Source organism: Pezoporus flaviventris, unplaced genomic scaffold (genome assembly GCF_033815535.1).
Source record: "Pezoporus flaviventris isolate CSIRO_AGI_PZ_B2104156 unplaced genomic scaffold, CSIRO_AGI_Pfla_v1 ptg000029l, whole genome shotgun sequence".
In the NCBI taxonomy this organism is placed as follows: Eukaryota; Metazoa; Chordata; class Aves; order Psittaciformes; family Psittacidae; genus Pezoporus; species Pezoporus flaviventris.
Genome location: NW_026892577.1, coordinates 13857835 through 13872483, shown reverse-complemented (window position 1 = coordinate 13872483; position 14649 = coordinate 13857835). Strand labels below are relative to the sequence as shown.

The 14649-nt window shown below is 37.2% G+C and overlaps 1 protein-coding gene across 4 annotated transcripts in view; it reads left to right on the top strand.

Moving 5' to 3' along the window:
• The first annotated feature begins 942 nt into the window (after positions 1-942).
• Positions 943-14649, top strand: part of MYOF (myoferlin) — a 70195-nt gene continuing 56488 nt past the window's right edge. For 3 of the 4 annotated variants that reach the window (XM_061459116.1, XM_061459115.1, XM_061459117.1), the window contains exons 1-3: positions 1001-1243; positions 7154-7209; positions 8437-8528. In XM_061459116.1, coding sequence (XP_061315100.1) covers positions 1156-1243; positions 7154-7209; positions 8437-8528 — 236 coding nt within the window. In that variant the 5' untranslated portion in view covers positions 1001-1155. Of the gene's footprint in view, positions 1244-7153; positions 7210-8436; positions 8529-14649 lie in introns of all 4 variants that reach the window. The other variant, XR_009744371.1, reaches the window with a different exon arrangement.

The window sequence follows — 14649 nt, the reverse complement described above, 5'->3', positions numbered from 1 at the left end:
TACGGGTATCCAAACAATAGAGGGTCTTTTCACTTTTTTTGTTTTGCACATATTTCATAGAATCATAGAATCGTTAGGGTTGGAAAGGACCTTAAGATCATCTAGTTCCAACCCCCCTGCCATGGGCAGGGACACCTCACGCTAAATCATATCACCCAAGGCCTCATCCAACGTGGTCTTGAACACTGCCAGGGATGGAGCATTCACGACCTCCCTGCGCAACCCATTCCAGTGCCTCACCACCCTAACAGGAAAGAATTTCCTCCTTATATCCAATCTAAACTTCCCCTGTTTAAGTTTTAACCCATTACCCCTTGTCCTGTCACTACAGTCCCTAATGAAGAGTCCCTCCAGCATCCCTATAGGCCCCCTTCAGAGACTGGAAGGCTGCTATGAGGTGTCCACTCAGCCTTCTCTTCTCCAGGCTGAACAGCCCCAACTTCCTCGTATTTCCTCAATTCTGTTTTATTTCTACTTATGCATATATATCTTAAAATTTTCTCGACATCTACTAAATTCAGCATGTTAAATGGTCTGTGTAAACGTCGTCATCCCAGAGTGCAACTGAAGGGGGAGCACTTAAACTATTTTTAAGGCTAGGTATTTCGTGATGCTAGACTGACACGGGGGCAAGCTAAAACCATTTACAAGCGATGAAGTTGTAAAAATAAAGAGGGAAAAAAAATTACATGATATGGTGAAATGCAATACCGTGGTATACCAAGGGGCAGATGTGATGTATCTTGAATATTGGATTTGTGCTTAATGTTCATGTTGCTCTATGCTTGTTCTTGCCTTGGTTACTTGCGAGGCTTAATAATGCAGCTGAAGAATAAAAGTAGCAAAAAAAAAAAAAAAAAAAAACCTACACTCGTTTTTACACTGTGCCTTTTCTGTTGCCGGATTTCATTAGTGAGTGCTGGTTTTGTGCAGCAACGCAGAACTTGGTGTCAGTTTACAGGTACTGGGTTTTTTTCATAGCCTTGAGTAGCTAGTCCGTCATAGGTCCACCCCTAGACTTTCTTTACTGTGAACCAGCTATTCCGTGCCTCCTCTTCCTGCTAGCGTTCCAGTCCAGAAGTTAAGCAGCTTGAAACTTAAATACTTCCTTGAATTTCCTTCATAACAACTGATATTTAGTCAAGACTGGAAACAATGCTTCGGGTGATTGTGGAATCTGCTACCAATATCCCTAAAACTAAGTTTGGGAAACCAGATCCTATTGTTTCTGTTATTTTTAAAGGTAAGAAAAACTGTCATAAATGTATTGAGGGAGGAGGTTTTCTGAAGGAGGATGCTCTGTGAGAGTATTTGAAAATCTGTGGAAAGATATTTTGCTGAAGTTACATCTGATGTAAATTTAGGGAAGACTTTTAATTAGACAAGAGCTACCTGAACGAAGTTTGAACTGGGTGGAGTGCATTGGTCTTTTCTGGCCGGCAGTGCTTCTGTTTCAGGATCCACATTTTACAAGCTTTTGCAAAGGCTTAGCCCTTTGCTTTAAAAACCCAACTCTAATTGCATAAATAAATCCTATTTTAATTCTGGTATTGAAGGCTGCCTTGTTTTCCACCTGAAAAATCATTCCTCAGTCTTGATTACTTTGCAGAACCACTGCTCATTGTTACACCAATTTTTATTGTGACTGGTTTCTTGTTGTTACCAGCCTGTTGAAAAACAGTAATATCATTACTGAAGGTGTTTGGGTTAATGGTTTCTCTTTTTTGTTTTGTTTTTACAAACTGGATTGCACTTTGAATTTTTGCCTGTTGACATTATTTAAAAAAAAGATGTAGGAAGGAAACAACATTTTACACTTTAATTGCTCATCAAATACATACAGGAGAAGGATAAAACTGTATGATAAATCAGCATTTATATGTGAAGCCAGTTATGTTTTACAGTATATTTTACCTGTTGCCATCATTTCCTTATTTGGCTAGAATAAAAGAATTTTATTTCAAATGCTGGTTTATCTTTAAGATGCAGAAACCTCCCAAGCAGTTTTGAATCATGTAATGCATTAAACCAAACTGTAACAGTCATCTTAATTCCTGATGACTTGGTTTTTTAACTGTGCACTCAAATTGAAATAGTGTTTCCTGAAGTATGAAGAATCATTGGGGGGGTTTGTTACTTTTAGAAACCAAATCTGAAATCATGACATTTTGCTGGAGGCTGAAAAAGGATGAAGCAGTGCACATCCAGTGTGTTCCAAAATGGAGAGGTTTTGGATACTTTATTTCGGCATCAGAAAGATGAGATGTCATTCCATTTCCTCTCTTTTCCTTCTCTTTTATGAGTTTGTTTGTTTCACTCCCACTGTGTTAGGGCAAGTGGCAGAGCCTGTCTCAGTAGTTTTTGGAACTTGCTAATTCTTAAAATACTGTTTTATTTGCCATGCAGAAAGTATTGTTGGGTGGGGTACTGTAATTTCTCTGGTTATTTCCGTTTGTTTCTGCTGCTTCTTAAGCATTTATACTCTCTTTTCAGTTCCTTGTCTTTCTCTTGGTTTCCTGTCACAGTTTTGCCTTTCTGTGTTACCTCTGTTCCTGCAATTTCATGCTCCAGAGTTTTTTTTTATCCTAATTGTCTAATTCCTCCTTGTAATCTTCTGTTCCTGCTGTGTGCCCCAATGGAATTCAGTTTTACCTAGTAAATACAAGTTACAGATTTATGTTTTTTCTTTTGCACTGCTGGATTTGTTTCTTAGACTTCAGTTATTCAGACACAGGAACTGGGCAACAGACTGATGGAATGAGTTTATATTTATCCTTTATTTATGTGCTATAACTGGGATTTTTAATGTTCACAAACATGCTTAACCATTGCAGCTTCATAATTGTAACAGTTTTTTAGTAGGATATTTAATTTCTCATTATAACTGTCACTTCTTTTTATGTGATTTTACTACATACCAACTCTGATTTTTTGCCTTTGTCCAGAGTGATTCAAGGGGGGGCAGAAAATACTGGGGTTTTGCCAGCTATTGAGCAGCTCTAATTGGAGTGGAATACCTGGTTGCCAGGTGCAAGGATATAGGGTCATATCTGAAATATGTTGAACTTGTGGCTGTTTATAAATGGTTTTTATATACAGCTTCTTCCCCCTCACTCTGTTAGTGTGTAGAGGTGGGAAATCAGTCTTATTTTTGGGAAGGTGTATGTCAAAGGGCAGCAGTCTTTCACAGTTGTCTATACCCACTGCAGCTCCTGGGGGGACATAAAAAACACAACTGGGAGCTTATTATCCAGGTTGGGGAAAACTCAGGCATTTTCAGTAGTACTTTGGCCATAGCCTTGAATACATTTTTATGTTCTTATTTGACTGGAGTATTCTTGGAGAAGTCTTGGAGAACAGCGCGCATTTGACAGAAAATTGCTGTGGAAGTTGACATTTTATTAAACAGTTTTATTTGTTGGCTTTTCCACACTATAACTTGCATAGCTTTTGCTGATGTCAGCTTCAGTAATTTTAAGACTTCAGTTGAAAACACACAGTATCCGTCAGGATTAGACATTTACAGCTATGCCGGGAAGGAAAAGGCCACGATCCTACAACTATTAGTATGTAAGTTACTCGGCACTTTATACATTAACACACATACATTACTATAGTTTCATCTATGTATAGAATAGACTTAATCAAGTTTGTGTAATTCAGCTAGTTATAGACTGTAAAGTCAGTACAATTAGTACAGTGACATGTATGAGGTACATGCTCACAGGCAATAGCTGTTTCTGTGGTGGTATCTTATTTACAATAGAGGAGGGTTGTGCAAGCATTTGACTTATTTTTTCACACATTTGCAGTCCATTGGGATGGACCTTTTATTTACTTTAAGAACAACTCACTGTTCAAAGAACTACACCCTGAGAGTAAACAAGTATTGCTGTCTGGAAGTGGGGGCTGGAACTGCAGAATTCATAGTTTGCTGTCACTCTACATGAGACAAATTAATATGAAAAACTGTTGCCATTTGTCGAAGTGGCACTAAGTGGTAATGATTAAACCAGTACAATTCTTTGGGTTTGTCGGACATACCGAACTGGAGGAAAATGTGTCAGATTCTTGTCTTTAGGTGTAAAAAATGACAGTCTCTTATACATGCAGTCAGTACAAGGGCATTTAGTGCTTTCAACATTCCTTTTGACTGCCTCATTCAGCTTTATGAATTAAAAAATGGTGTGAAGTGGCATTCTGTTTGATTGGGCCAACTTGAATAAAATCTCTTTTCCCATTTGTGCTTAATCTCAAAGCTTTCCAGCAGACCAGCAGTAGTGCATCGCTATGTTAATTTATATTTCTGGGTGTGAAAGGAAAGCATATTTGAGTGTAATTATTCCCTAAATTTATGTTTTCTGTTTTGCAGAGAATTCAATTACCCTGTCTAATTTTCTGGGTTTGGAAGGTCTGCCCATTTGATCCTGCAGTTGCTGCCCCTGTGCAGTCTTAATTCTTCAGTCACAAAAGTTTTACAGAAATCTTAGTGAACTGAAATGTGATGTTTTTCTTTAATATTAGGCTCAAGACTGTTCCAAAAGCTAGTATTTGCTTCTGCTATTGGCCATCTGCTGCAACTGATAAAAATATTAGTTAGGATAAAAGAAAAAAGCTAAGATGTAAGCATTGGTTGTTTTGCAGTACTGTAATTAATAATGGAACAATTATTATTTAAACAGCTCATCTTGAATGACTTTTTAACACTGTAATCTCATTGACTATCACTACGTTCTTATTGCATTCATTTCCAATTGAGATGATTAAATGATATGTGGTGCTATAATGCCTCTATCAAGATAAAGCAAATAATGATTACTTTTACAGTACCAGTATTGTAGTTAGCTTTTAAAGAAGCACATATATAGTGTCCTACCTGTACCCATTATCATTTCTTATTTCTTGGTAGGACCAAACTAAAAATGATGACTGGCCCTATTTTACAGTTTGTTCTGATGTGATTTACAGTCTTGGCTACTATACCTGGATTCATTAGCAACAGAGGAAGGCAGCCTGAGGACCTGAAACTTGTGTGAGCTACTGGAATAACTGGGCGGTCCATTTTATCCCGCTTGACAAAGAGTTTTTTTTGGTGGGAAGTAGAAAGTTCTTTGCCAGCAGTTTAAACAAGCAAACAAACAAAAACTCATGGTATGTTAAAACAATGATAAAAAGTGTAATTAAAAATGTCAGTAAAGTGAAGAAAATACGTGTTCGAGGAATGCGACACTGACTAAATTACAACTAAACACAATGTAAGCTGTGTTTTCCAGTGCTTTTCATCCAACTTGCACACAAATGCATAACACAAACAGTTTTTTTTCTTAGTATGATCTAGACTATCCATATTTCATTGGAATCTTAAATCTTACTCTTGTTTTTTGAAAATTAATAGTCTGGGGTGAAAAATTTTACTCCTTATCTTGACTGTTGTTCAAGTCAGGGCTTTCCTTACCATACAAAGTTACATTTGGACTTAGGCAGGGTTCACAGGACCACTAGTTCCATCAGGATCAGGTCTGTGGCTTGCTATCTCCTTTACGAACAGCTGTAACTGTTCCTTTTTTCACCAGCACATTTTTTCCCCAACTCACAGCTCCTGTTTGTAAGGGAATTTGTAGTATTAGTGCCAAACCCCAGATATTCTGGGATACTAGGGTTTGAAAATGCTTTGTCTCCTATTAGGTAACATTAGATGAAGTTGAATTTCTATTACTAGATGTTAATTGGCTCTTTGTTCCGCAAAATGGGTCCACAGCATGGTATGTTATGAAAGCCCTTTCCTTTGTGGTACAATATGAGTCAATATCCTGTATAAATTGTAGACAATTCCTGTTACAGAAGTGTGAGTCAGTTCTCGCAATTTGCAGTATGGGATGACATTTCTTCTTCCAGTACATCCCACTCTCGTCCAATAAAAAGAACCACCACAGTCTGCTGCTTGAACAGTGGGTATGTGACCTTGCCCATGCAGCGTGTCTTTACTCTTGCATCCCAGGTCTTTGCAACATTTTCCTTACACAGTATAGCCATAACTCGCAAATCATAAAACTCCTATTACCTTTACTGTAGTCCTTAAATACAAGAAGTGTGTCTGAAATTTAGCCACCTTGTCCTGGCTGGGCATTTTATAGATCAGTAGTTACTTTACTGACTGTACTTAAATATACTCATTTGTTATCACTAGTATTTGCAATTTGTGTTTAGAGAGTTGCATATTTGCCAGTGTTCTTATATGCCTCTGAGTGTCATGTCAAGACTTGTTCTCCATCAGAGCTGTATACATATAGTGCAACCAAAAAGTAAAAATAAAGTTATGGCATGTTACTTGCTTTGAACCTGTTGTAAGAACAGGATTTTGGTTTCCTTTATAATAGCTGAGGGGGACTGCAAAGGGCCTCTGCAACATTTGAGTTGTATTATTCCTCTCAGGAGAAGGAATTTGAATTGAATGCCACACTATATATAATTTACAGCCCACCTAACTCTCCCATGATTTTTAGGTTGACCGCATGCAAATCTCATCATGAAGTATGGAAAATTTGTAATTTTTAGGCTACAGTAAATGTCAGTGATCTGCATAACCTCTGGAAACCATTTTTTTTCAGGAAAGACTGCATTTCTTCTTACATGCATATGTATTTCTGCTAATATTTGCTCATTTAAAGGAGAAAGTGCTGACACTGGAAGCAGATCATAAGAATATTTCTTTTTTTCAAAGTGATTTTATTTCAGAGCTACTCACTTAGGAGTATTTTGTAACTTGGACATGGAAAACTTGTAATACATTTTCTTTACTACTGAAGTTCATTACTTTCAGGTTACTGATTGGTTTGATGTCTTTTAGTCGTCTTTGATCATTTTCTGAAGTTGCAGTCAAGGGTCATAAAAGACTGAGAAACCTAAACCGTAATTTTTTCTTTTCAGGAATGCATCTAACTATGCTTAAACAAAACAGAATAAAAAGCCTCAACCACTAAATTGCCCAGGGGATGTTTTGATAGTAAAATGTGCAACTACTGGAAGAGGCAAAATGAATGGGACCATTTGGTTTAAAGCTCAAATTTTCTTTTTGAAAAGTGAAAGGAAAAATTGTACTGTTTGTGTAGTGAGTTAGCAAAACCAGATTATCACACTTTGTTTGTATTTGCAGATGAAAAAAAGAAAACAAAGAAAATTGACAGTGAACTTAACCCTGTTTGGAATGAGGTAATTCTTTTTAATTTGTTTAATCAATTCTTGGTCTTTTGTAAGGTAAAACACTTGTAAAATTGGTAAGTCAATTCTGTAGTTGTGAATATCGGTTAGAAAAGGGAACTAGTGGTATGTGTTCTTTCAAGGTGTTAGTAAATACAGGTGAACGGTTTCATCTTGTACCATAGAATCATAGAATCATAGAATAGTTAGGGTTGGAAAGGACCTTAAGATCATCTAGTTCCAACCCCCCTGCAATGGGCAGGGACACCTCACAATAAAACATGCCACCCAAGGCTCTGTTCAACCTGGCTTTGAACACCACCAGGGATGGAGCATTCACAACCTCCCTGGGCATCCCACTCCAGTGCCTCACCACCCTCACAGTAAAGAACTTCTTCCTTATATCCAGACTAAACTTCCCCTGCTTAAGTTTTAACCCATTACCCCTTGTCTTGTCACTACAGTCCCTAATGAAGAGTCCCAGCATCCTTATAGGCCCCCTTCAGATACTGGAAGGCTGCTATGAGGTGTCCATGCAGCCTTCTGTTCTCCATGAATTACAATTAATTAAATAATGCTTTTATGTGGGTATCCGGTGCATTTGTTTCCTATTTTTTGTTCCCTCTGACTTTGAACCAAAGGATATTCAGCCATTGCTACATGTATTGATCCTTTACTATATACTGCAAATAAACCCTACAGAATTTGAATCATGTATTGAAGTTCCTCAAGGTTTATTTGTAGGACTGGTGATTTTTTTTTTTTTTTTATTTTCAGTAATTTTTCTTGGAAAATGTTTTCTTAGTTTGTTTTTTTTTTTCCCACACCAGAAATGAAAGATTATTCTTACGTTTTGTAATTAGGAATATGAGAAAACATACAAACATTTGTCTAAATTCAACAGCAATTGTAGTTCAACCAGTATTGCAGGGGAATAGTATCAGATCGAACTGATAATAAGAAAACACTTACATTAGTGTAAGTGGAACTGCAAAAGAGGTTATGGCTCAGTACTAAATAATTTAGTTCTTTTTCTGTTATTTTTACTAATACGTAGAAAATCAAGAATGTACTATGAGCATTTTTAACTTTTTTTTTTGCAGATGTAAGCTAGTCTGGTCTGTCACTAAAGGCAAAATTTATTTCTGAATAATTTTGTTGCATACATTACCCTGCTGTTAATTAATTTACACATAAATTGTAATTATAATTTGGCTTTGCTCCATTATTTTTGTTCAGATTCTTGAATTTGACTTGAAAGGAATTGCTCTGGATAATTCGTCTTCCCTGACAATTATTGTGAAGGATTTTGAAACAATTGGACAAAACAAGTATGTTCTTTTTTCTTCTTTTCTTCCTTGTTTTTTTTCTTTTCTTTTTTTTCTTTTTTCTTTTCTCCAGAATTAAGCACAACTTTCAATTCAAAAGTCCAGGAAAATAATGGAAATGATAGTTACTGAGGGAAATGATGGATGTAATTAGATGGTTTCTGATGTAATACATACTTGCAGCCTATGAACCAGTGGGCTTTCCACCCCTCAGATTCAGATTGTTTGATTGTTACTCTCAAGCAAAGTGTCAGCCTTCTCTTTTTGCTTAATAATGCTGAAGCTAAATGAAAGGAACATTTTAGCCATTTAAGGCAGAATTTGGCTAAAATTTAGATCCCTTCACCTATCACTGTCATTTGAAAACCACAGCTGCCATATTTTACTTGGTGTTTGCTTGTAATGAAGGTCCTTGTGTAACTAGGTTAAAGCCACTACAGATACCTGGTGCAGGTTGTCATCTTTCAGAATGGTGCAGGGCAGTATCTACAACTACTGTACATAATAATTATCGAGAAAGTAGTTTTGAAGAGTTCTGAATTGTCATTCTCAGAGCAGAGCTAACACAAACCACCACAAATTACAAAATGCAGTTAAAGTTCTTAAGTGTCTTTTAAAATCTCCCAGAGAGGCTATATTTTGCATCACTTACTTAATTCTTGCCTAGGAAGAGGGAAGCCTCAGTTCAATTTCATATCTTGTCTGGAGGGATTGAAGTCCTAGACTCATGTCCTGGGAAAATGAGTTATTCATCAGGATATATATGTTGGACAAAATACAAAAAGTGTCTTGGGAACGGAATCTGGTTTTCTGGGTTTTTTTTTGAGTGTCCTAGTTAGTGAAGTCTGTGGAATGCCATGTTCTTCCTGGTCCAATGAACTATGAGTTCTCTGCACAGTCATTAAAAAGCTTAAACTTGATAACAAAAATAACTCCCCAAGATCAGCTTGCGGAACTCTTTTTCGATGTCAGATGTAAGAGTAAATTCTCTCACACTGAGAAGTGAATCTGTCACCAGTTGTTGGTTAAGTGTTACAAGCCTCAGGCTCATTGCATATATGGGAGATTGATAATGCTGTTGCTAACTCTTCTTCTGATTATATTTTGAAAACATTGTTTAAAACTGGATTGAGGATTTTTTTCTTTGGTTGGTGGCTTGGTTTGTGCTTGTTTGGATTGTTGGGTTTTTTTTTGAGAAAATACATAGTTTGGTATTAAGAGTGTCTTCTGTGAAAAGTAACCTGAATAATCTCAGCAGAGGAAGAAAATGCATATCTAACTTTCCTTAGAGGAGGACTTCAGAGTGTTCTAAAACTGGAGTGGGAGGCTGCTGAGAACTGCCTTTTTTGACATTCATTTCTTGGAAAGGAAAGGCAGAGGCTTCTATCAGTAAAGGATTGAGAGTTTAGGTATTCAGCAGATAGAAGTTTTCTTGATGCCCCTAAGATGTAGGAATTTATAGCTCTTCTGTCCTTCACCATTTCTGTTTGGTTAGTGCATGTTAGGCTTGAATCCTGATCTAAAAGTCTAAACTCTAGCAGTTCGCTATGTATAGCACCTATATACACAAAATTTGGTTCCACATTTTTCAGACATCTAAATGCTTAGTTTTAGTTTTGACAAAATCAGATTTTATTATTAATTTTAGAGAACTGCAGATAAGCAGTAGCCATATCCATGTGTGCCTGGAAGATATAACACAAAACACAAATAGATTTAATAATAATTTCATAGATTAAAAAAAAAGCTATGTAGATGATGCCCTTAGTAACATGGTTTAGTGGTGGACTTGGCAGTCCTGGGATGTTGGTTGGACTTGATCTTAAAAGGTCTTTTCCAACTTCGCTGATTCTATGATTTCCTTCAACAAAAAAATGAGAAATATATCTAGTTTTTCCACATATGAAATCATTACTACAGAAAGGATGCACAAAATATATGATTTTCTGGATTTTTTTCTGTTTAATTTTTTTTTTTTTTTAGTTTAATCTTGCTCTTGAAGACACTGAGAATTGAGGCTTCTATCTTTATATAAAAGGCAGTGACATTATAAATAGGTTTTGAGTACCGAAATGCTGTCAGGTGTCCATGTTGGCATTTAAGCATTTTTTGTAGTTTTATGATCTTACAGAATAGGAATATTTAGTAAGTAAGCATAGAACTAATTAACATGTCTTGTTCAACTGACTTTTAAGAGTGCTTTTTGTATTTTTCAAGCTTTTTTAACATTTTTTAATAAGAACAGATTTGTGATTTGTTCCTGTGAATTTGGGTTGATAGGACCTTTTGACTATGGCCACTGGAAAAGATTGTTGCCATGAAAAACTAAACTGGTAAATACAGGAACACAGGAACTTAATTAATCCACATTCTATTAAAAAGCAGGAGGGTACTTTTTGTCATTTTGACCTGGACTTTGAGGTTCCTGCTGTATTTATATGATGAAGCAAATACATAACACAGACTTTTAACAAGTTTTATGTGGCTCTGAACAGATGATGATACAGATTTAAAAAAAAGAAAGTATCTGAAATTCTCTAGGATTTAAGCTTTAATACCAGAATGAGATGTGTACAGGGTACCTTAAAGCAATGCATGCAGATCATTTCAATAAAGAAGACATAAATTACTGGCTGAAATTGTTAGCAACCTTTTGTGTTCTGCATGTCATTTTCATGAAATAAACCTGGTCCCTAAAATCAATTGCAGGAAAAGGGTAAGGTATTGGGTGGTGGCAAGCTAATCAGAAAGCTTTTCTTTTGGGTAGTCTACAGCAGGGATAGAGTTTATTATTTTATGTTGAAACATGCTTATACTGAAAGCTCTGAGAAAGCCTAGGGAATCTTTCTTAACACACATAAGATAAAGCTTCATCAGTGTGTTTAATCTTTAGCTATCCCATAGTGGTTAAGATCTGCCTATCTCTGCTTAAATTTGTCTGAAAGGGTGAATATATATTTTTAGACAAGCATCATAGAGATTTTACTTAAATTTGTGCAGAAACAGCTTGTTGAAAATGAGACACAGTTTCTTTGTAGAAATTCCTAGATTTTAAACAAGGATCTGTTTCTCTGCTGTACTCTTCTGCTCTGTCTTCTCTGTCAATACCAAGTAGTGTTGGCTGCTGTCAATTTGAAAGGCAGTATTGTATCACATCACCTTCTTTTTCTTTTTCTTTTTTTTTTTGGGGGCAAATTTGGATATTTTATGAGACTGAGCCAGGCATGCACTCATGTTTAATGATAGTAGTCCACTTCCATTATTAGCTTTACTACTTTCTGCCTTCTCCCAGTATGTGAATTCAGGTTTTTACAATGCCTTAACAGCTCTGTTGTAAAATCACTGAGTCAAGCTGACGCCCTCAGATCTCTCATTCTTGAGATTCCTGTAGGTCAGTAAAGCAGGAATATATTGCATGTCTCTGACTTCAGGGAAATCCCAAAAATCAGAGCTTGATACAGGAAAGCTTGCCAGTAATGACAATTTTTTAAAGTGTCAGAAAATAAAGGAAAATGCCTGTTTGTTTTGCTTATAGATGTTTTTGCAACTTACACAGGATAAGTTATACCACTTATTCTGGGTACAGTTGAATATGTAAACCAGTAAGATTATTTAGGAAAGTGACTTCCATGTATGGAACTGTCCAAAAATATATGTATAGTACATACCAACGACAGAGCAACACCATCCAAGTAACCCTCTTTCAAAATAAATCCTCGATAACCACCACATATTTGAAGTGTATGATGTGTTTGGAAGGACTGTTGGCAGGGAAACAAGATAAGGGGGAAAGTGGGAAACACATGAATAGGCTTCCTGACTGTAACAAGATAATAGGAAATGTCATCTTAGATTACAGAAGCACTGTAAAAGCAGAAGAGATTGATATTAATGAACATTCACATTTAGACAAAGGACCATATGAAAGAGGGAATTTGGAATAAGTTTTCTGCATATTACTTGCATGTAATATGTTTCTGTATTTCCTGATTCTATTTACTAATACTGAGCTTAAGAGAGATTTGGCCTAGCATAGTTTTGCCATTCTTTCATTGTATTCTCTTTAAATTCTGAAGAAAAAGTTTGTGGTCAGCACATGCTTGCAGTGCTGCAGCATTGCAAATAGATGCTTGTGTGAAAGTGACACTCCCTTGCTTTGTGTTTTAGTTCAAGCTTGGAAAGTTGGAGTACAATGTCTACCTAAGGTCCTTGCTACTGACAGCTCTTACATTAACAGTTTAAAAAAAGCAGGGGGGTTAGGGAAGTGAGGGCTGGACATCTAGGGAACTGAGTCACCCAAGAAAGACCAATGAGGAGAAACTACACCATGTCTTTGGTTTTATCTTCTCTCTTCTGGAGGAAAATAACCATAGACTCATAGAACAGTTAGGTTGGAAAGGACCTTAAGATCATCTAGTTCCAACCCCAACTGCCATGGGCAGGGACACCTCACAATAAACCATGCCACCCAAGGCTCTGTCCAGCCTGGCCTTGAACACCACCAGGGATGGAGCATTCACAACTTCCCTGGGCAACCCATTCCAGTGCCTCACCACCCTCACAGTAAAGAACTTCTTCCTTATATCCAATCTAAACTTCCCCTGCTTAAGTTTTAACCCGTTACCCCTTGTCCTGTCACTACAGTCCCTAATGAAGAGTCCCTCCCCAGCATCTCTATAGGCCCCCTTCAGATACTGGAAGGCTGCTATGAGGTCTCCACGCAGCCTTCTCTTCTCCAGGCTGAACAGCCCCAACTTCCTCAGCCTGTCTTCATACGGGAGGTGCTCCAGTCCCCTGATCATCCTCGTGGCCTTCCTCTGGACTAGTTCCAGCAGTTCCATGTCCTTTTTATGCTGAGGACACCAGAACTGCACACAATACTCCAAGTGAGGTCTCGCGAGAGCAGAGTAAAGGGGCAGGATCACCTCCTTCGACCTGCTGGTCACGCTCCTTTTGATGCAGCCCAGGATATGGTTGGCTTTCTGGGCTGCAAGCGCACACTGCCTGCTCATGTTCATTTTCATTTTCTCATCCATCAGTAAGGATTGCTACTGTTATTTCAAGGTAGAAACAACTCCTGCTCAAATGTTCTGCTACTATTCTTTGCTGCAGTGTAGACTAGAAAAACATCAATACGTTTCTCAACCAGGCTCCCTCTCTCTGGCTGCGCACTCACAAAGCTCCTAACTAGTACACACTGCTATTCCATGCAGTTACTCCTGACTAATTCTGGGCACCTGGCCCATTTGCTTTGCCCAAGAGGTGACCAAAGCACCCTAATCCCCTCTAGAACAGCATAGCAAAAGATTGCAATATAACCCACAATTTGTAACAACTCCTAGAAAGTAGTATAGCTGTTCATCCAGCCTGTTCTTGTACTGAGGTAGGAAGAGGAGCTCTGTGTTATTCTGTTTTTACACTCTGCCAAAACACTAACTCATTGCTTTGGCATGTTTCTGTAAATAAAGTGAGAAAGAACACTGGAATATTTTTCTATTTCTTTTTTTTTCCTGGAGATAGAATTTACTGCTGCATTTACAGGATCACTAAACTTTTGCAGATAGGTTAAATGACTGCTCTTAAAGGTAAAAAGACACAGTCATTGGAAAAGATAAATAAAGCAAACCACACTGACATGTATGCAGCCAGAACATCATAGGAATAAACTCGAGAGAACTCATATGATCCATGCTTAGTTAGGTTTTCCAGCATGAAGACATTTGAAAAGAGAACACATCTGTTTTCTATTATGTCTAATACTGTGAGTAGAAAGATTTCAAACTCTCAAAACACAAATCTTTATGCAGTTAAAAACCAAACCAAACCAAACCAAAAAACCCCAAACCCATAACTTCAGTTGTTGCTTTGAAGTTAAGGTACAAAAATGTTAACAGGAAGTTACAATTGTGTCTGAGTGAAGTGATTTTCATTCTATTTGAAAGAGAGTTGGGATTATGTGTTTCCCTATGTTCTTTACGTAGTTAGTAACCTAGTAACCTAGCGACACAGAGGAAAAACAGATCAGGCACACCCTTTTCTCGAGCAAAAAAATGCAGCCACAAATGAATGGCGCAGCAAAGTATTTAATCATGTTGAAGTATTTTCCACAGTTAAATAATTTCTA